The sequence below is a fragment of the Halichoerus grypus genome, chromosome X, assembly GCF_964656455.1.
Source record: "Halichoerus grypus chromosome X, mHalGry1.hap1.1, whole genome shotgun sequence".
NCBI lineage: Eukaryota > Metazoa > Chordata > Mammalia > Carnivora > Phocidae > Halichoerus > Halichoerus grypus.
The window spans coordinates 106,233,501-106,255,154 of NC_135727.1; the positions used below are offsets into that span (position 1 = coordinate 106,233,501).

General features: G+C 40.3%; 1 protein-coding gene across 3 annotated transcripts in view; it reads left to right on the plus strand.

The window, feature by feature from the left end:
• Nucleotides 1–11,414, plus strand: part of TAB3 (TGF-beta activated kinase 1 (MAP3K7) binding protein 3) — a 56,622-nt gene extending 45,208 nt beyond the window's left edge. For 2 of the 3 annotated variants that reach the window (XM_078064657.1, XM_078064658.1), the window contains 2 exons: nt 3,194–3,295; nt 7,198–11,414. In XM_078064657.1, the coding sequence (XP_077920783.1) occupies nt 3,194–3,295; nt 7,198–7,346 (251 nt within the window). In that variant the 3' untranslated portion in view covers nt 7,347–11,414. The remainder of the gene's footprint in view (nt 1–3,193; nt 3,296–7,197) is intronic. The other variant, XM_078064659.1, reaches the window with a different exon arrangement.
• Nucleotides 11,415–21,654: the final 10,240 nt, after the last annotated feature.

A 21,654-nucleotide genomic window follows, 5' to 3' on the forward strand; every position in this document is an offset into this window, starting at 1 on the left:
ACCAGTTTTGATTCTTACCTCCTATACACAAAAATCTGAGATAGGTCATACACACTAAAGTGTCGAGCTAAATTATAGAGCTTCCAGAGCGAAACATAAAATATCCTTGCAACTTGGGTTTAGCTTAGAATTTTTAGGACCCACAACAGTTGGTACTTGAGCCTTCATTAAAATTCAACACTTCTACTCATCAAGAGACGCTATTAAGAAAGTGAAAAGGCAAGCCAGGCGGCTGGGAGAAAATATTTGAAAACATATCTGGTAAACAAAAACAAAAACAAACAAAAACCCAACCTGGTATCTAGAATATATAAAGAACTTTTATAAAACAGTAATAAAAGGACAATCCAATTTTTAAAAGGTCGAAACATTTGAGTTGACACTTGACAAAAAATATATATATAAATGGCCAGTAAGTACATGAAAGTGCTCAACTTGAATAGACATTAAGAAAATGCAAATTAAAATCCTGATATTCCTGAATAATGATGGTATGAAACATTAATGAGGATGTAGAACAAACAGAATTCTTACACATTTCTGGTAAAAGTTTAAGATGGGGTGACCATTTCTTATGAAACCAAACATTCATTCACCTGCCCGGTAGCTTATCAGTTCGCCTTCTGAAGACTTATCCAAAAGAATTTAAAGCCTATGTCCACAAAATGATTTGTATTAGAAGATTCATAGCATTTTTACTCAAAATAACCAAAAACTTGGGAACATACCAAGAGCCCATCAACAGATGAATGGATAAACAAACTGATATATTCAAATCATGGAATACTACTGAGCAGTACAAATCAACTACTGTTAAACATAACATGGACCAACCTCAAGGACATAATGCTGCAAGAAATAAAACACAAAAGAATGCATACTGTATGATTGTTTATATGCATCTCATAAGCTATATATTTATGTCAAAAAAACAGAACAGCTGTTATCTCTGGGATAACAGCTCTAGAGGTCGGGGATTAACTGGGAAAAGGCATGGGAGGATTTTATGGGCTAATGAGAATGTCTTGATCGGGATTTGGGTTATTAACAGCTGTATATGCATTTGTCAAAACTCCTCAAATGGCAACACATGTGGTTTGTATATTTCATTGTGTAAGTTTTACCTTGAAAACTCAGAAGAAAATAAAAGGACACTTTCTTGATGTAATGGGATAGATCAGCTGCCAGGAGCCCATATACTCCGTGTTCTAGCAGTGGTGATATTGGGGTGGCAGACGGTCACTCTGCCTGCTGTCTTTGAGACCAACACCATGTATTTGAGGTGGGGAGCTGGTGTTTGGCTCAGCTAGGACCAGTGCAGGGCTTGCATTATTAGGATGCTGTAATAGCAAGCTTCAGCGGGCTCTCTACAAGTACTTTTATACAAAAAAAGCTCTATTCTATGGCACTTTGAATTCAAACAAATTTTGCTAAAGCTGATAATTGGATAGTCCCTCGGAGTTAGCTGTAATTAAATTACAGTTACAATCAACTTTTAAATTATGTAGCAAATGCTCAGTATGTAGATGGATTATGTAGATAGACGCTTGATGCTACAAAGACAGGACTCCTCCCCCAGGCAGCTTATCGTCTACCTCTACAGTTTTGAGTAGACTAGAGAACTAACATCTTCACTATAAATGAATCTCTACTATAGAAATCCAGTTGAGCTTTCATTATATATACTGTTGGTGAGAGTATAAAATAGTATTATTATGTAACCCTTATACTTTTTAAACCTTTCACCTCTTAAAATTTATGAATAGAACTTAATGCTACAGTTCCTTAAGAAGGCTTTTCATTACATTTCTAAAAGCTATTTGATTTTCTCTATGAATTCAAATTTGTTTTCTAAGCATTTGCAGATTTTTTAACTAAATTGGCTTCTTCTAAAAAGTAGCTTAATGTAGATTTTCTTGCAGTATCACTTAATTTAAGATAAAGTATAAATAACTGGTAGAATTGATTTATTGGTTAGAATAAATGCCTTGGAGTTATTACAGACACATATGGTAAATCCAAGTGGAATAAGGATGTTTGTCTGAAGTATGGTGATAAAAAGGAGAGAGTAAGAAAAAGAAACAGAAGGAAAAAGAGGGAGACCCGGAAACCTTTTGGACTGAACTTTGTATTGAAGCAGTGCAGTGTGCATGTAAGCTCCTCGGCGGACTCAGCAAGTCCTCCCCAAGCTATCATTGGTGAGAGCATTGACCTTGGTGTCCCACTACTGGAGCGTGTGTCTGGGTAGTTTTGGCCACCTGACCTTGTTCAGATCTAGTCTGTGCACCAGAAAGGCGATCAGTCCAAATACTTAATAGTTTGTGTATTTTACAGGGCTGTTGTTAAGAGTCTGTGAGAGTAAGTATGTGACACTAAAGAAGTGCTTTACAAATTTAAGAAATCGAACTTACTCTTTGGAGCCTAAGGAGACCATTTACTCTGCTTTTGTTTACTCTGATAACGGAGTGTTTAAGTACCGAGGCACCACGCTTAGAATTCTGGAGCAGTGATTTCCAAAGGTGGATTGTCCTAGGGGATTGCTTATGGGGGCTCAGAACGGATCAGAAAATACAAGATCTTTCTTTGTTCTTAAGGGCAAATGATACCAAGTCTTAACAGAAAGAAAGGACTACTTACTAATAATGTATAAATTAATAGAAACAAAATTCTAGCAAAAAATTGGGATACCTGCAGTCCATATTATTTTGAGTTCTGATTTTTTCAGTTACTGCTACTCCTACTCTTTAATTATGATGTACTATAGTTTTATCTTATTTTAATGGATTCTTTGGCTAGCCTTACACATCATGTACTTTCAACCTGTGGTTTTCTAATAACTGTTGCTTACTAAGGCAGTTGCTAGAGTATCATCTTCCACAGTTTGCCCTTACATTGACATTTAATTACCATCACTGAGTTTGCACTAGGAAGGGGGGCAACTGGTGAAATTAGGCATTGATTCCAAGTAATTGTAGAGGATGGAAAAGGTTCTAAGAGCACTGTTCTGTACAGGTTGTAAAAGCAATATTAAAAATGGCACTTACCCTCACAGGAGAACTAAAGGGAACATGAAGCAACAGAAAGGGTAAACAGGCAACTGTCCGTGTCCCATGGGAGATCCTTGGGAGCCTGTCCACTCTTCTCATGGATGGCTTTAATCCCTTTTCTCCTGGCTTTGCTTCTTTTCATGCAGATTCGTCAGACCCTTGCACAATTGAGAGGAAAGCCCGAAGAATTAGCGTGACCTCCAAAGTACAGGCAGACGTCCATGACACCCAGGCAGCAGCTGCTGAGGGTTTGTACTTGTGTGTCCGGATTTTGTGCACAAAGTCCAAAGACACGTGTTCGCCCGTGTAGAGTTACCACAAGTAAAGGCTGCCTTTTTTTTTTCCCCCTTTAAAAAAATTACTCTCTCCAAGCGACTGGCTGGCTCAGTTGGTGGAGCATGCGACTCTTGATCTTGGGATTTTGAGTTCGAGCCCCTTGTTGGGTGTAGAGACTACTTTAAAAATTATTCTCTTAGCCGAGTTTCTACGGCTGTGCTGTCCAATAGAAATATAATACAAGGCAGATACATAAAATATTTCACCTAGTATATTGCAAAGTATTATCGTTTCAATATGAAGTCGATATAAATAGCGAGATATTTTACATTCTTGATTTCATACAACATCTTTGAAATCTGGTGTACGTTTTACACTTAGAGCACATCTCAGTTCACACTGGTCACATTTCAAGTGGCCAGTAGTCACCATATTGGACAGATTGCTCTTAATAATAGCTTCTAGAAAGCAAGGCCAAGTAATTAAAGAAATAACTTGAAAGTTCGGGATTTTATAACTTCTCACTGCAATTTTCTAATGCTTCTTGAATTTTACCCTGGGATTCAGTTGAAATAAGGGTTCTAAAAATACTGTTTATGTTTGAGTTTATGTAAGTATGACTGTGTAATATAAACAATATTGGTGAAACTGTTGATTTGTGATGTTTTTGAGGATGATTATTTTTATGGAAATCTGGCCTATTAACCCATTTAAAAATAGTTTTTTTTAAGTCTTTTTTTTTTTTTTTAGGAATCTCTACACCCAACGTGGGGCTTTAACTCATGACCCCAAGATCAAGAGTGGCATGCTCTTCTGACTGAGTCAGCCAGGCGCCCCTAAAAATAGTCTTAAAGGAAAAACATATTGACTTCACTTTTCCTTTGTGTATAAATATGCATATTTTAAGGTTTTTTTTTTCTATGAGGCCTGAAATATTTTGTTAAACAGTCCATAAAAAGACAAGATTTTACAACTGTCAATCAAATGAAAACGGACATCTAAAATGTCTTTTGGGTTTTAGAGGCTTCTATTTATTTATTTGAGAGAGGGAACACAAGCAGGGGGAGTGGGAGAGGGAGAAGCAGGCTTCCCGCAGAGCAGGGAGCCCGATACGGGGCTCGATCCCAAGACCCTGGGATCATGACCTGAGCCGAGGGCAGAGGCCCAACGACTGAGCCACTCAGGCGCCCCTAGAGGCTTCTATTTAAACAGTACTTCCCTGTGATGAAATGAGCAGTGTCTTACCAACAATAATTGTAAATTAGGTGCCTTGAAAACTTCTGATAAGTTACTTCAGAGTGACTTGATTCCAAGTTAAATCATCCCGGTCCTGAAGGAGAAAACGTGCCCCCACCAAACACGCCTCTTTGGCACAAGGAAGGGTTACTCTGAGGGACTGTGAAGGCTGGAGCAGCCCTGACAACAGAGTACAAGTTACCCTTGAGTAAGGAACATCTACATTGATAAAGGCAGTCTCCACCTACAAGTGTTTCCCTGCCCCTCCCAGAGAGCCTTGTGACTAAATCAAAAGAGAATTGGATCAGTGGAGAAGGGAACTGACTTAAATCTAGGTAGATCTTCCCTAACTGGCTTCCCCTGCCCTGCCCCCAGCATCTTTCTTTTGTCTTTAGCTGTAGATGGTATGTTAAGTGGCAGCTTTGGCCCCCCTTTGGGGAGTTATTTTTCCTAGGTCTCTGTCCTGTGTGTGTGAGGTATACATGTTAATGAACGTGGTTTCTTCTCTTGTCTTTTATTATAGGGTGGGTCTCAGGCAAGAACTCAGAAGGATAGAGGGGAAATTATTTTTACTTTGCGTACAGTATTAGACAATGAAGAGGAGCCCCAAGTATCCTGTATTAGTTATGTTAAAATAGGTTGTGCAGGTATTTATGGAGTTTAGAAAATAAAATTTAAGGCTAGGTTTGGAGTTACACTTCATGAAGTAAAAAGTTGCCTGCTCTAGAAAAGTATAAAAGTGAGTTTTCAGGGCCTGTTTATTAAAAACCAACAGCAATACGGTTTAAGTGTTTACCTTTTAGGAGAACAAAATGCCCTGAAAACCAAAGAGTATTGTATGAGAGAGGACCTTTTCTAGAAGTGGCATGGAGAACATTTTTCCTCTAACAGAAGGCTGTAACAGTTAAATGTGCTTTTTATTCTTCCATATTGTACAAAAAAGAAAACTATCAAGTCTCTGTGTTTTGGAGTCATGAGCCAAAAGATACAAGGTGGGTGATAATGGCCACTCAGATCGCCAGTGGAGGCCAGAGAAACAAACCCATTCTCCTTTTTATAGTTCTAGGAATTGGTTGATGAACCCAGAGGTTGTCTATTCTGTTGTAAAGCTAACATCTCCCTCCTGTTTCAACCTGAGCCTTATTATTGCCTGTTGTAAGGTTTGAGGTCTAAAACTTAGGTCTCTTTTCACACCAGCCATTTGTCATGAAATACGAATTGCTAACCACAAGTGAGTTCATTAATTTCCACTGGAAGATAAACTTAACCCCAAATGGTAACTGATTAAAGCCTTCCATCTTAGTTTCTTCTGTGACCGGCTTAGGTAGACTGCTTACCTTAGATCTTAATCTCATTTGTGTCCACAGTGATGATTTCCAGTGTTTTACAGGTAGATTTTCCCAGCCTCCTGGCCATGCTCCGGATTCCAGGGGGAATTCCACCCAGATATCTTTAGCCTCCTACTCACTGCTGCCACTTTCAGTAGGGACTGTTCTTAAAAAGCAGGATTTACAAATTAACTCCCGAAGCAAAGAGCCTTTTTTTGAGCTCAAGGCCAGAGAGATGAGGATCTAGGAGGAATCTAAGTTTCAAGTATTTTTTTTTTTTAAGATTTTATTTATTTGACAGAGAGAGAGTACATGAGCAGGGACAGAGGGAGAGGAAGAGGGAGAAGCGGACCTCCCTGCTGAGCAGGGAGCCCGACGTGGGGCTCGATCCCAGGACCCTGGGTTCATGATCTGACCACAGGCAGACACTTAACTGAGCCACCTAGGCACCCTAAGTTTCAAGTATTTTTAAAGAAAATCCTGAGGACTGGGGCCACTGGGTGGCTCAGCTGGTTAACCTTTGGCTCAGGTCATGATCCCATGGTCCTGGGATCTTGTGGAGCTCAGGCTCCCTGCTCATCCCTCTGTGCCTCCCCCTACCCCACCCCGGCTCGTGCTCTCATTCTCTAATAAATAAAATCTTTAAAAAAAAAAAAAATCCTGAGGACCCACCTAAGGTTGCATTTTACATTGCCAGATACAGACATTTTTAAAAAACTATCTCAAGGACCTTATAATGCCAAAAAGGAAAAAATATGAGAATAAAAAACAATCTTTCACATTGAATGAATTTAGCTTTTATGAAAAACTATAGAGTCTCTCTCTCTTAACCATTCTGGGAGCAACTCCGTGAGGAAGCATCGCAGTCACTGTGAACCATTATAATTAACTAACACATACATATTGTGAAGCTGCAGGTCTCCCAGTGGATATTGAATACAGTATAGCTACTACTACGAGGGGGCGTGTCCTGGGGGGCTGAAGTTGGGGGGGGAGTAGGGAGGGGGCTGAATTTCACATGCTGCCTGGTATTTCTCCTTCTGTTCATTCGGCTGCAATACAGTATAACCACTATCTATGGATAATGAATGAGGAAGGTAGTCTATCCTGGACTTCAGTTTATCTTCTTAAACCAAGTACAGTTTGTATCATAAACCTCTTGTTCTAGTAGCTGTGGACATTCACTGGCTTTCACCTTAGGCCAAGTAGAAACTATTTCTTTTTGTGTGTGTGTGTGTGTGATTTTTTCAGTTTGGATTATATTTGGAAAAATTCAATCTCTTTTCTCTCTTGATCCTAACTTCCCTCAGAGCATCTAACTGGCTCCAAACAGAGTCCCCGGACACAACCCCGCGATGAAGACTATGAGGGGGCCCCATGGAATTGTGATAGCTGCACCTTCCTGAACCACCCTGCACTGAACCGCTGTGAGCAGTGCGAGATGCCACGGTACACTTGAACTCCCAAGAGTCTGCGTCGACTTGAGAGAGAAACTGGGAGCACCCACTAGAAGAAAAGGAACCTTGGGAGTCTGTGCATCTGCCCGGCCTTTTCATTTCTGATTCCACCGGGGGAGGAGCAGCGCCCCTGTAGGGCTCATGCTCACTCAAGAAAAATGGGGCGTTCTCTTTATTTTGTGTTTTTGTTTTTTTCCTTTCTTGACTCATTGCAGAGTGAGATAGAAAGGGATACTTGAAACTGGGAAAGGATTCACTCCTGAAAGAATGTCCACAGAGAAGTCAAGAACTCTTCTGTGGACTCCCAGTTAAAGTTACTGCTGAGCGGCCCTCACTTTATAAACTAGAACTTTCAATCATGCTGTGACATGTTACATACAGTTCATGCAGACTGACTGTGACTTCCCGGGGCAGACTGCCCTGGTCACAGCTCTCTAGAAAACCAAGGTTCCCCAGGCTTCTTCCCGTTGTTGCCTACTGAGGAGAAGGACAGGAAAAAGCACCCAGAATATGACTTTTTTTTTTGCGGGGGGCTGGGGGGGGAGCAAAATAATAAGGGTATTTGTAATTGCTGCTTTTTTCAGAGGTAATTTCAAACACAAACACAGTGGCTTAAAATGTGATTTGTAGCAGTCAGGAATGAGGCATATCATGCCCTTCCTTCAAAACTACAATCAGAGGTGATAAGATCCCTTTTACTTGTACAATAATTCATCGAGCTCAATCAACACTGGTAACTAAGACCTAATGATGCCACATAGTAGATATAATTTTTAAGTTACTGCATGCTTTTATTAGGCCATTGGCTTTAAAAATAACAAGTCCTTACCAAGTACGATTTTATGAATGACCTTCTCGTAAAACTCTGCTTTGCCAATAACACAGTGAATGTACGCCAAATGTAAATCCATTCCAAAATCCATTCGGAAATCTTGAGCTCAGCTGTGGTTCTGTAAGAAATGTTTGCAGTCCATAGGGCCTTTTTTTTTTTCCTCCTTCCAGTTTTGTGTGACGAATTCACGATGTTTACAGCACAGTGTTTTGTGCCAGAATCCTTACTTAGCTGAAAAAAAAAAAAATGAGCTGTTCAATACAGATTGATTTGCACATGTTAATAAACCAGTGTGAGGGAAATTACAGTTGGCCAAGATCATAAAGTTGTACACTGCATTACTTGGGAGGAAGAGAAGGCTAGTCAAGAAACAGGATTAAGAGAAAGGTGAATACAAAGGACTTTAAAACTAAGAACTGTTTCAATTTAACATACTGTATTCAGAGGTAATATTGAGTTTGTTCAAGTAGTTCAGGTGATACTAAAGCACTCCTTGTTTATGAAACCCCAACTTTAGGGTATGAATAACTGAAGAGATATAAGATCATGTGATTCACTAGGGTGTACCACTGGAAAATTATGAATAGGACATTTAATTAAGGTCTCTATCACTGTTGAATTTCCTTCCTAGCTCAGAATTGGATTTTGGAATCTTCCTGTTATTTGGGTGACTATAAATAGCAATAAAGTCAGTAGGGTTTCTAATCCTAAAGGATTTTACCAGAGGTAAAACACCATACCGTGTGTCCCGCTACACACACACACACACACACACGCACACACGCACACGCACGCTCTTTAAGCTCTTATTGTATTCTACTTTAGAAGTGATATCTGGCAGACCTGGAAAAACAAGCTGCACTTAATAGTATAATGAAACCAAAGGCTTAATAACCCATCATCATTTTCCATCAAAATCATCTAATTTCACACTCGGCCTACAGCTTTGAAAACGTTTTTTTCCTATGTGGGAAATCCCCCCCCCCCCCCCGAAATATCCACTCGTCTCACAAAAGTATGCGTGGCTCTGTGATGACACTGATAAACCATCCCTCATGAAACTGTGGCCAAACTGTGAAAATAATGGTGAGAAAACAGATGGGCTTAAAAGCGACCTGGAAACGGCTTTCTTTAAGGTTTCTGTGACACTGGGATCTGTCCGTCTCCAGTAGCCGTCTTTCAGTCCTACTATTCTCTAATACACCAAGGCCTTTGCCTTTGTATGGTTTCGTATCTCTTTAGGGATGATCAACCCCACTTGGTATTAAATAACAATTTAGGGAAAAATATATATCCTGCTTGGTGTTCTAGCTAAAGGTTTACCAGTATTCTTCGATCTGCTGAAGGGGCAGCAGGTAACTTGGCACTTGTCGGTTGAGAATGAAAGTAGCATGTATGCAAACAGTCGGATGCTGTATTAAAACCCTGTAGGTGACTTTACAACTATTGCATGAACACACATCCAGGTTAATAAGCTGTTCTCATACCCTAGATGCATGGTTCCAGTCCTTTGGTGATCTATCTAGTAAATCATCCTTTTCACCTGCCAGGAAAAAGAAGCAGCCAGTGTCTGTGATAGGTGTAGAGGGTGGGGTAGGAGACATCAGAGCTGGATTTTAAAGACGTTTCGTCTGTGTTCAGTTCTGGTTGTGCCCAAGTTTCATAGGCCAGCGTAGGCTGTATTCAGTTTTTCAAGTAAGCAAAACTGTCTTACACTGACACATTTGGGAGGTTTACCTGTGTTCCCTGTATATACTTGCCCGTGACCGCTTTAAGCAAGAATTCAGCCCACTCTCACAGTGCCTTTGCAAAAGGTCTCCCGGTCAGATGGACGTGCAGGCACGGTCGGCATCGGAGTGGGAGGAGAGAAGGCGCGCGGTGCCCATCCGCCGCCCTACTTCGGCTCTCTGGTTCTGTGGGTGCACTTTGTGTTTCTAGTAAAAAGTATTGTTTCTGAAAACATGACTAGTTTGATGTACCTGGTAACACATAGGCCTGACGATACATGTCACACTATTTCATGGCTTTGTAAACTGGGTTTTTAGAAAGCACATTTGCTGTTTTGTTAAAAGTACATGGCCCCTTAACTTTTGGAGTAGGTCTGCAGAATTTAAAGTGGGAATGGAGGAGCCAGAAACTTTCTACGCATTGTCAAATGTTTGGAATTGATAATGACCTTGTATGCGAGAGCAAAGAGGCAGGAGGTTTTAAAGAAATAAAAGAACTGCATTGTAGAAAAGGTAGTTTTAGAGAAGATAAAGGATGGTGGGGAAAGTGTTGCTAATTTGTTTATTTCCCTGAACGAAAGGGGAAGTGTGATGAGCAGTTTAATTTTTAAGGAGCTGGTCTCGATTTTAGTACTTTTTAATTATTAAAAAAAAAATTATCGTTTCCGTAAATTTTGTCATTGGTTTGTCCCGGTTATTGAGGGTTCATATCCAGCTTTCTGTGGCAACTCCATTTTAAATAGTATTTCAAAGGTGACTGTAATAATGTCTTTGACAGTATAAACAAAAAGGATATAAGGCATAGAAAATTTGTCCTTTGAAAATATCGGTGATGTATCCTGGAATGTGAAGATGTCCCTTCATAGTTAAATTTGATTTATTTTACTATTGTAACCACTGTTCAGACTTTGAATGAATCCATGTTACAGTGTGTGTCTGTATATTGGTCGAGCAAGAAAAATGACCATTGAAATATTACTATAAAAAATCAGAATAAATTGGGCACTGTCTGTTGCACCACTACTGTATCTCTTTGAAAGAATTAACAGTATTTTCTTATTGTAAAAGTTAATTCTGATGATGTTTTCACATTCACTAGACCTGCATTTTTTTTTTATCATTTGCATCCCCAAATATTTAATACAAGTAGATTTTGCATGGCTTGGGCATTCAGAGATTAATAGGATGATGACTCAGTCTTAGTTTCTAAAGCCATGAAAAGTTGCTTTGAGACTGAACAATTCTGAATTCTTATTTATAATGACACCCAATGTCCATGTTTCCCTACTGTAAAAGAATTGATCAGTTTCTTCATTAAAACAGCAAGAACTTCTTAAATCTTGTAAATACCATGTTTCTTTTAGATTTCTGTGTATGCTGTGAATCATTTTGAGGTGAAATTGTACAAAGGCATCTTAAAAGGCTATGCATGCATCGTACTTCCAAACAGTACATATTCGGAAAGTCAAAGATTCCTGCAAAATAAATTAATAAACTAAAAGCAAACACTACATTCTGCATCTTTTCTGTGTAGTTAGAAATGATCTACAGTATCAAACTAGTCCAACACATTTTCTAGACTGAAATACGCGGTCTCAAAAACGTAATGTTCCATCATATTTCTGTTCCTATATTAGAACACGTCGTAATGTTAGATTTGGGCATTAAGTGTACATTAACTTTAAAAATTGGGTAGAAGGATATATAAGCAAATTTTATGAAAACAGTGGAATATGTTAAGAAATTAAATAATGAGTAATTTTCTTCTCAATTTTTTTGTCATTTGTAGCTAGCTACAAGTTGACCCTTGAACAATATGGGTTTGAACTGCATAGGTCCACTTATGTGTGGACTGTGATAAAGACAGTACAGGACTACAAATGTGTTTCGTCTTCCTTGTGATTTTTCTCCATACTTCCTTTCCTCGGTGTGCTTTATTGTAGCAATATAGTCTCTAATACATAGAACATACAACATATGCGGTGAAGGACTATGGTATCTATAAGGCTTCCAGTCCACATTAGACTATTACATTTCTGGGGACCCAGAAGTTACATGCGGATTTACCACGGTGCAGGAGGCCAGTGCCCCCGAACCCCCATGTTGTTCAAGGGTCACCTGTCATTTGTCCAAGGCAGATTGTCAGAGGCCTTGACCCACTTGCTAGAGTCTATAGTCCACGTTCCAACATTTGCACAGCAATCAGCACAGATGAATTCTAGGAGGTAGCCTTTTCAGCGAGTAAGCATATTTGAAGTCAAAACATTTCTATTACTTTTTAAAAATATATTAAAATTCATATACACACCCAAATACAGAAGAATTGTAGAATGATCCCTCCTTTGCTCATTACCCAGCTTCCAAAAGGACCCTTATGTAAGCAAATGCATTTCATCTGTATTCTCATTTCCCCCACCCCCCTAATTATTTTGAAACAGAACAAATCCTAGGCATCATAGCAATTCATCTATCAACTTTTTTTTAAACATAAGCACCATATACTCCAATCGCACCTTGCAAAATATCAGATATCCTGTGTTAAATTTTCCAAGTAGTTTTTTTTTTTTTTTTTTTACAAGCAGTTCTCAATTAGGGTCTGAGTAGAATACTTGAAATTGTTGTCCCTTACATCTTGAAACTGCACAAGTGTTTTCTCTCCACATCTGAAATCAAACTTTCCCTCATTACTATTTGGTTACCTCCCCACCACATCTTACAGTAAGTAAAGTAATGCATAGACAGAAAATCCAAGACAATTTTAACAATGGTAGGTGGACTATTTTTCTAATTCCCCTGCTCCCGTATTTTCCACATCCTAGGTTGTCCCTTTTTTTTTTTTTTTTAAAGATTTTATTTATTTGACAGAGACACAGCGAGAGAGGGAACACAAGTGGGGGAGTGGGAGAGGGAGAAGCAGGCTTCCGGCCGAGCAGGGAGCCCGATGCGGGGCTCAATCCCAGGACCCTGGGATCATGACCTAAGCCGAAGGCAGACACAACGACTGAGCCACCCAGGCGCCCCTAGGTTGTCCCTTTTCAGTAATGGATTTTCAAGTAGAAAATGACTTCAAATCTGTTAACACAATACTGAGTCATTATGGTACTCATTTTTTGTAATTAAGAGAGGCATCTGTGAGAACTACATGATCTCCCTATTACAATCCCACGATCTTTATCATAATTTCTCTCTAGGTGTTGAGCAGCTCAGTTTTCCACACAGAAGTCTGGGGCACTGTTGGGTACAGGGTGTTTGTCTCCCACCTGCATTCCTCCAAAGACTCCCTACTTAACTTTGGTCTGTTGGCCTTTTCCTATGATGGTGCTCTGGCCATGTTTTGTGATAGGGGTTTCAAAGGTTTTAACGGGATACAGATTATGTGGGTGATATTATGGTTCACCACTTCCAGGTTCTCTTATCAGGCAAACCACCTCACTTTTCCTGCCTCTTGGAATTTGATGGGTATGCTTCTGATCGCCCTTTCTTGACATTCTGGTGGTTAAGAAATACAGAGCACAGGGCGCCTGGGTGGCTCAGTCGTTAGGCGTCTGCCTTCAGCTCAGGTCATGATCCCAGGGTCCTGGGATCGAGTCCTGCATTGGGCTCCCTGCTCAGCGGGAAGCCTGCTTCTCCCTCTCCCACTCCCCCTACTTGTGTTCCTGCTCTCGCTATCTCTCTCTGTCAAATAAATAAATAATCTTTAAAAAAAAAAAAAGTGCAGGGAAAATCAGGTGCTTTTCACACAGCCTGGCTTCCTCAAGTTTTGCACTGTGGTTTGGGAACATAGTGCTCGTTATATTACTTAGCTTGGTTTGGACTTATTTGTGCCTTCATTCTCTTGGGGACCAAGGTGGTTTTCAGGGAGTACTGTTGCAGTGGTCAAGAACCACTAACATTTATAGCCTTTTTAAAATCCCATCCTCCAATTTTGATTTCTTCTACATCACTAAGAATAGTCTGCCCTGGGTAGGTTAGGTTTAATTCAAAAAAAGATCTTTGGGTTAAGCATAACTGAAGTCGCTTGCATTCCCTATACACTTTGGCAAGGAATCAAACGGTCACACGTGGCAAGGGAACTCCTATTTTAAGATTTGGATTTGAGTTTCTCTTCCCAAGTTCTAAAATAACTAATGAAAACATCTTTAATGGGTGGAGAACAGGAAATGATGTTCTGGGGGTCAGAAATGACAAGGTACAGATGGGGACATAGTGAAGGCGGCGGCAACCAGGATCAGCCAGTCCACGATTCCAGTCACCAATGAAGGTCATCAAGGAAAACCTGCAGAGCACGTCTATGGGACTCCCCGAGAGAGCCCGTGGTAACCCCCAAGCTCTATGCAAGGATAAGTGTGCTGGACAGGAAGCACTGAGACTGTGGCTTTCGTCTTTGTCTTACTTGCACCATGGGTTTCATTAAATAAGCAAGGCCTTTAAGGGAGTAGTTTGGCCACTGAGATAAGGGGTGTGATGCACCAAGTAACTTCCAGCTACCACAACGAACACGGAGGAAAAATTTGCTTGGCCTAGCTGAGGATTCCAAGGAACAATTTTCAACTCCCCAGGAAATACCTAAAGCAGTACCCACAGGTGCTTGGCTAAAAACAAAGGCTTAGCAGAACATGCACTTCCCTGTCTTTCCCATGCTCTGTTATCAAGCATTTTCTCATCGAGGAAAATCCATAGAAAAAAAGTACAAAGCTTGAGCTTTCTTTTTATTTTTTTTTATTTTTTTATTTATTTGACAGAGAGAGAGGGAACACAAGCAGGGGGAGTGGGAGAGGGAGAAGCAGGCCTCCCACCGAGCAGGGAGCCTGATGTGGGGCTCGATCCCGGGACCCTGGGATCATGACCTGAGCTGAAGGCAGACGCTTAACGATTGAGCCACCCAGGCGCCCCCTTGAGCTTTCTTTTTCATTAAGGATTAAAAGATCTGAGCATTGGGATCCACATAACCTTTTTAAAGATTCCTTAAAAATCAGTAAACGCATGGAAAGATTTAGCATTCTAAAAGAAGGACCTCATCCTACAGAATCAGAGCAGAAAACTTTAATTTCTAATTTTAATTCCAAACAAAATGTACAGTGATGAGATATCTCTCAGAAAGGATCAATCAGATCAAAATGGTTTCAGTCAAATGAAAACTGGTTTTTCCCAAATCCTAAACTACAAATACAGGTAGTGAAACTTAAGAAACCTGAGTCAATAGAAAATTATTCTAGAATTCAGAAGAAAGATGAAGAGCTGACACAACAAATGTGAAATCTAGATCTAGGAGAAGCAATAATTAAAAATACAAAAAGAAATGACACAGCAAATAGGAGAAGCAACAAATAAAATAGACTCATGGTGGGAGGTTAAAAAAAAAAAATAGTACCTACAAAGATAAAAGTGACATCAGAATTCTCCTGCATTTCTGGTAAGCTTGAACAGAACTCTGAGTGTGAAATGCAAAACAGACAAATAGTACTAGAATCAGCTTAGTGAAACCTCCATGTAATAAAATTATATATCTCACATGGACTAAATGTTCTTTCAAATGTTTACCAAACATTTACAAAAAAAAAAAAATCCAGAAAACTGAAATTTTTAAAGCAATTATACAGGCCACATTTTTCTGACTGTGAGACACTAAATCTAAAAACAAATCAAGCTACCAGAAAGAAAACTAAAAAACTCTTCTAAATAACTTGATTAAAAACTGGAATTAAGAATAAAATCAGATTTAGTTCAGGCAAATCCTTAACAAGGGGCGTTACCAAAGATGTTATCTGACACTAAAAAGAAGGCTTTCAACTCCCAGAAAACGGGGCAGAATAAAACAGTACAGTATCTCTGTGTTTTAGAGAATGCATCCGTTGAAAAATTTCTACATGCAAATACATTGTCTACACCTGTGAGAGAACAAGTTGCACAAAGAAATGATAATTCAGAACTCTATGAAATACATTTCCAGCACAGGAAGTCTTTGTGCCAACTCAAACAGTGAAAGAGAAATGTGGAAAATCACAGCTCAACTATACTCTGAAAGAACACGCTGTATCTAATACGTCCAGTGTCAAGAATCCTGATGAGGTGGAGAGCTCCAGGGAAAAACTGGATCAGAGATCGAGGTTTCCCAGCTAACCAGAAGTAGAGCATTCCTATAAAAGCTTCTGTAAGCTGAAATAGCATAAAGGAAAGAAGCAGTCACCATTAATTTATATGAGACATTTTTTTGAGCACTCCCAGACCCCAAAAATAACCTCTTTAAATTTAAGGTTCTTCTGATACCTTAGGACACATCTTGCTAATAGATACACACACACACACACACACACACACAAATCAGGATCAAGCACAGATGCTCACAGAGTTTAAAGTGATGGCAGCCTGATGCTGAGATGCTCAGTGCAGTTCCCAGCGAGGCTGCTTGGTGGGGCCACTCTCACCGCTCGGGTCACATGCTGCTGAACACCTTTCATTTTCTGCCTTTTTTGGTAAAAATTAGTCCTCTTCCAATTTCTTTTGGTTAGCAAAAACATGTATGAATGTAGGTCTTTTGTAAAAGCGAAGTGGTGTATCACAAACTTTTGAAAGGCCAGAGATACCCATATTCCAAGGCCAGGCTGATGAGTAACATATATGGCAAAGTGTTTATCCAAGCTAAGAGCTTGAGAAGGTATGTGAGACTATATAAAGGGGTCAAACTCTACGGCTGCCATATGTGTGGAAAGATACCCATGTAATCAGCTGAAAACTCATGTAATGAGTCATCCAGGTGAGAAGCCATACCAAAGTGAATTATGTGATAAAGTCTGTGCAAAAATGCTGGTTATACATCCATAATCACAAGCATTCTGGTGAGAAAACCACTATCAATAATGATGTATGTGATTTACAATTTACAACTTCTTGTAATCTCGAAATTCATGCAGGGACACAAAGCAGAGAGAAGCCAGCATACTGACCGATCCAGGTCATAGGAGTACTGGAGGAAAGTCCTACATGTGTCATATCTATGAACAGGCATTTGCTGTCTCTTGTTTTCCTGTCACACACACTTAAGGAAACATACAGGAGAAAACCATACATAGGTGGTTATCTGTAGAAGAACTTCAGCTCAACAGAAACTGATCTCATCAATAAGCAAGGCTAGACTGAGGGGGAAGATGGCAGAATAGGAGGATCCTAAGCTCATCTCATCCCACGGACACCGTGAGGCAAACAGATACATCTATGCCACTAACTCTGAAAATGACCTGAAGACTGGCAGAACAGATCTTCCAGTTAACTGCAGAGAAGAGGCCACATCAGCAAAACGGGAAGGCGGAGATGCAGCTGGGAACCAAATCCCAGGTAAGACTAAGCACAGACAGGAGAAACACTGCAAGCCCACAGAAATAGGACAATGAGACCTCACGCCAGGCACCCCTGGCACTGGGGACCCACATGGGGAAGATGAGTCCCTCGCTTTGAAAACCTGTTGGGTGTAATTTTGGGAGCTTTGAACACCAGCGGGCTCACCTCTAGGAGAGCAGGAAGGCAAAAGGAAATGGAGTCCCTGCCCTTCAAGACTCAGAATAAATAACTCCATCCAAGACACAGCACACACAGCGGTTTGAAACTGTCTGGGGGTACTTGTGAAGACTTTTTTTTTTTTTTTTTTTAGATTTTATTTATTTATTTGACAGAGAGAGACACAGCGAGAGAGGGAACACAAGCAGGGGGAGTGGGAGAGGGAGAAGCAGGCTTCCCGCTGAGCAGGGAGCCCGATGCGGGGCTCGATCCCAGGACCCTGGGATCATGACCTGAGCCGAAGGCAGACGCTTAAGGATTGAGCCACCCAGGCGCCCCAGTACTTGTGAAGATTTATTGACTAATCTTAGAACATGTGCTAGAGGGGCAGGCATCTTCAGATGTCTCCAGGAAGAAAAAAAGCTGGTGGGCACCATTTCTCCTCCACTCCCCCAGCCTAGATAGCTCTCCCATCTATCTTGCTAGCAGCACATGCCCTGCCCCAGGATTCCCCTGCAGACCCACCCATCCAACCCACCTGCCAGAGCAATTGTCCCCCCAAAGCAGCTCCTGCCCTGCCACACCCCACTGGCAGCCCCAGCAGGGACCAGTGCCACTCCGAAGTGACTCCTGCCCCGGGGAGAGGTGGGGATAACTCCACACACAAGTTTCAGCAACGCTGCCTCTTAGCTGGCTACACAGCAAGCAAAGCCTGACCTTGGGTGCACCTGCAGCAATGGCCCAGAGGCTAATTACAGACGTCTCGGCTGACCGTCAGCCCCGCCCACCAAAGAACTCACAGTGGCCTCAAACCTCTCAATGCAGAGACCAAACCCTGCCCTGTGGACCCAAAGCAGGCAAAGGAGCTCATTGTAGCCGGCTCAGCTAAAGATAACCCATGGCTCAGCTCCAGTGGTACTGTTTATGTAGCCCACAGAGTGAATACCCCTTGGAGCACCTAATTCTGGTAACTGGGGGGTGGGGTGAGTGGGGGGGGACTGCGCTACAGGGCGCCACAGGACCTCCACTACATGAGGCCACTACTTTTAAGAAACCAACACTGAAACTAAGACAAAATAGAGGAATCTCTGCAAAATGAAAGAACAAGACAAAATCAGTAGAAGAGCCAAATGAAATGGAGATAAACAATATGCTCGATAAAATTCAGAATAATGGTCATCAAGATACTCAGTGGACTTGAGAAAAGGGTGGGAGCCATCAGTGAGAACTTCAACCAGGAGAAAGAAAGTATAAAAAAGAATCAGAGATGAAAAATTCAATAAATGAAATAAAAAAATACATTGAAAGCAATTAATAGTGAATTAAAGGATGCAGAAAAACAGATCAGCAATCTGGAAGACAGTAATGGAAATCAACCAAGCTAAAGAGTAAATGGGAAAAGAAGAATAAAAAATGGCAATAGGTTGAGTGAACTTGGCAACATCATCAAGTGTATTACATTTGCGTTGTAGAGGTCCCAGAAAGAGGAGAGTGAAGACGGCAGAAAACTTATTTGAAGAAAAAATAGCTGAAAACTTTACTGATCACTGGGGAAGGAAAAGCACAACCAGATCAAAGAGGCAGGGAGAGCCTTCAACAACATCAATCCAAGGAGGTCCACACCAAGACACATAATAATTAAAATGGCAAAAAGTAATGATAAAGAGAGAACTTGACAAGTAGTAAGAGAAAAGGAAAAGTCAGTTACATACAAAGGAAATGCCATAAGGTTATAAGCTGACTTTTCAGCAAAAACTTTGCAGGCCAGAAGAGAGTCCCAGGATGTATTCAAAGTGCTGAAACAACTAAGAATACTTTTCCCAGCAAGGTTATCATTCCCAACTGAAGGAGAGATAAAAAGTTTCCCAAACAAAAGTTGAAGGAATTTATCTCCACTAATCCAGCCTTACAAGAAATATTAAAGGAAATTCTTTAAGTGGAAAGAAAAGTCAGTAATAAGAAGAAAATTGTGAAAGGAAAGAATTCCACAGGTAAAAGCAAAGATACAGTAAAAGTAGTAGATTAATCACTTACAAAGCTAATGTGGAGGATAAAACACCAAAATAGCAAAATCAAAGATATCTACAAAATATAGTCAAGGAATACACAAAAGAAAAAGATATAAAATATGACACCATCTATATAAAATGAGGAGGGAGGAGTAAAAATGTAGTGTTTTTAGACCATGTTCAAACTTAAGCGACCATCCACTTAGTATAGGGTGCTATGCATATAAGATATATGTGAACCTAATGGTAACCACAATCAAAACCTGCAATACATCCAAAAAAAGAGAAAGGAATCCAAACGTAACAATAAAGAAAGCTATCAAACTACAAGGGAAGAGAGAAAGAGAAGAAAAAAACTAACAAAGAAGAACTACAAAAACAACCAGAAAGGGGCACCTGGCTGGCTCAGTCAGTAGAGCATATGACTCTGGATCTTGGGGTCCTGAGTTCAAGCCCCACATTGGGTGCGGAGCTTGCTCTCTCTCTCTCTCTCTCTCACACACACACACACACACACACACACACACACCCCAGAAAAAATTAACAAAATGGCAATCAGTAAAACCTATCAATAATTATTTTTTTAAGTGTACATTATTTATTTTTTTGAGACACAAAGAAAGCAAGTGAATTGGGGGGGGGGGGCAGAGGGAGAGGGAGAGAAAGAATCTTAGGCAGGCACCACTCCTGACAAAGGGCTCCATCTCATGACCCTGAGATCATGACCTGAGCTGAAATCAAGAGCTGGGTGCTTAACTGACTGAGCCACCCAGGCACCCCAATAATTACTTTAAATGTAAAGGGACTAAATGCTCCAATCAAAAAACTGAATAGATAAAAAAGCAAAACCCATGTACATGCTGTCTACAAGAGACTCACTACATATGTAAAGACACAGACTGCAAATGCAACGTTGGAAAACCATGTACCATACAAATGGAAGTGAAAAAAAAGTAGGGGTAACAATACTACTTCAGATTAAAAAAAGGCTTTAAAACAAAGACTAGGGGTGGCTGGGTGGCTCAGTCGGTTGAGCAGTGGACTCTTGCTTTCAGCTCAGGCCATGATCTCAGGGTTGTGAGATCGAGCCCCACACTGGGCTCCACGCTTAGTGGGGAGTCGGCTTCAGGATTCTCTCTCTCCGTCTACCCCTCCCCCCGCTTGCCCTCTCTCTAAAATAAATACTTTTTTTTTTTAGAAAAGATTTTATTTATTTATTTGACAGAGAGAGAGAGTACAAGCAGGGGGAGCAGCAGAGGGAGAGGGAGAAGCAGACTCCCTGCTGAGCAGGGAGCCCGATGCAGGGCTCAATCCCAGGACCCCAGGATCATGACCTGAGCCGAAGGCAGATACTTAACCAACTGAGCCACCCAGGCACCCCTAAAATAAATAATCTTTTAAAAAAATAAAACAAAGACTAATAACAGAAAAAAGAAGGGCATTATGTAATGACAGAAATATTAATCCATATACCCAACACAGGAGCATCTATAAACATAAAGCAACTTTTAACAGACATAAAAGGACAAAGTGAAATTAATAGAGTAACAGTAGGGGCCTTTAGTACCCCACTTACATCAGTGGATAGATCATCCCAACAGAACATCAAGGAAACAGTGGCTTTGAATGACACATTAGACCAGATGGATCTAACAGATATATACAGATATTCCATCCTAAAACAACAGAATACAAATTTTTTTTCAAGTGCACATAGAACATTCTCCAGGGTGGATGTTAGGACACAAAACAAGACTCAATAAATTTAATAAGCCTGCAATTATATCAAGCATCTTTTGCAACTACAAAAGTCTTAAACTAAAAATCAATTACAGTGACAATTTCTACAGTATGAAACTGGAAATCAAATCTGGAGAAAACACAAATACATGCAAGCTGAACAACATGCTGCTCAACAACAACAAGTGGGCCAAACATGAAATCAAAAAGGAAATTTAAAAAATACATGAAGACAAATGATAATGAAAACACAACTGTCCAAAATCTGTGGGATTCAGCAAAAGCTGTTTTAAGAGGAAATTTTATAGCAATACAGGTCTACCTTAAGGAACAAGAAGAATCTCAAACAACCTAACCTTACACCTAAAAGACCTAGAAAAAGAAGAACTAATAAAACCCAGAGCTAGTAAAAGGAAGGTCATAATAAAAATTGAGTGGAAGTAAATGCAATACAGACTAAAAAACAAAAGAAAAGATCAATGAAGCCAAGAGCTGCATCTTTGAATGGATC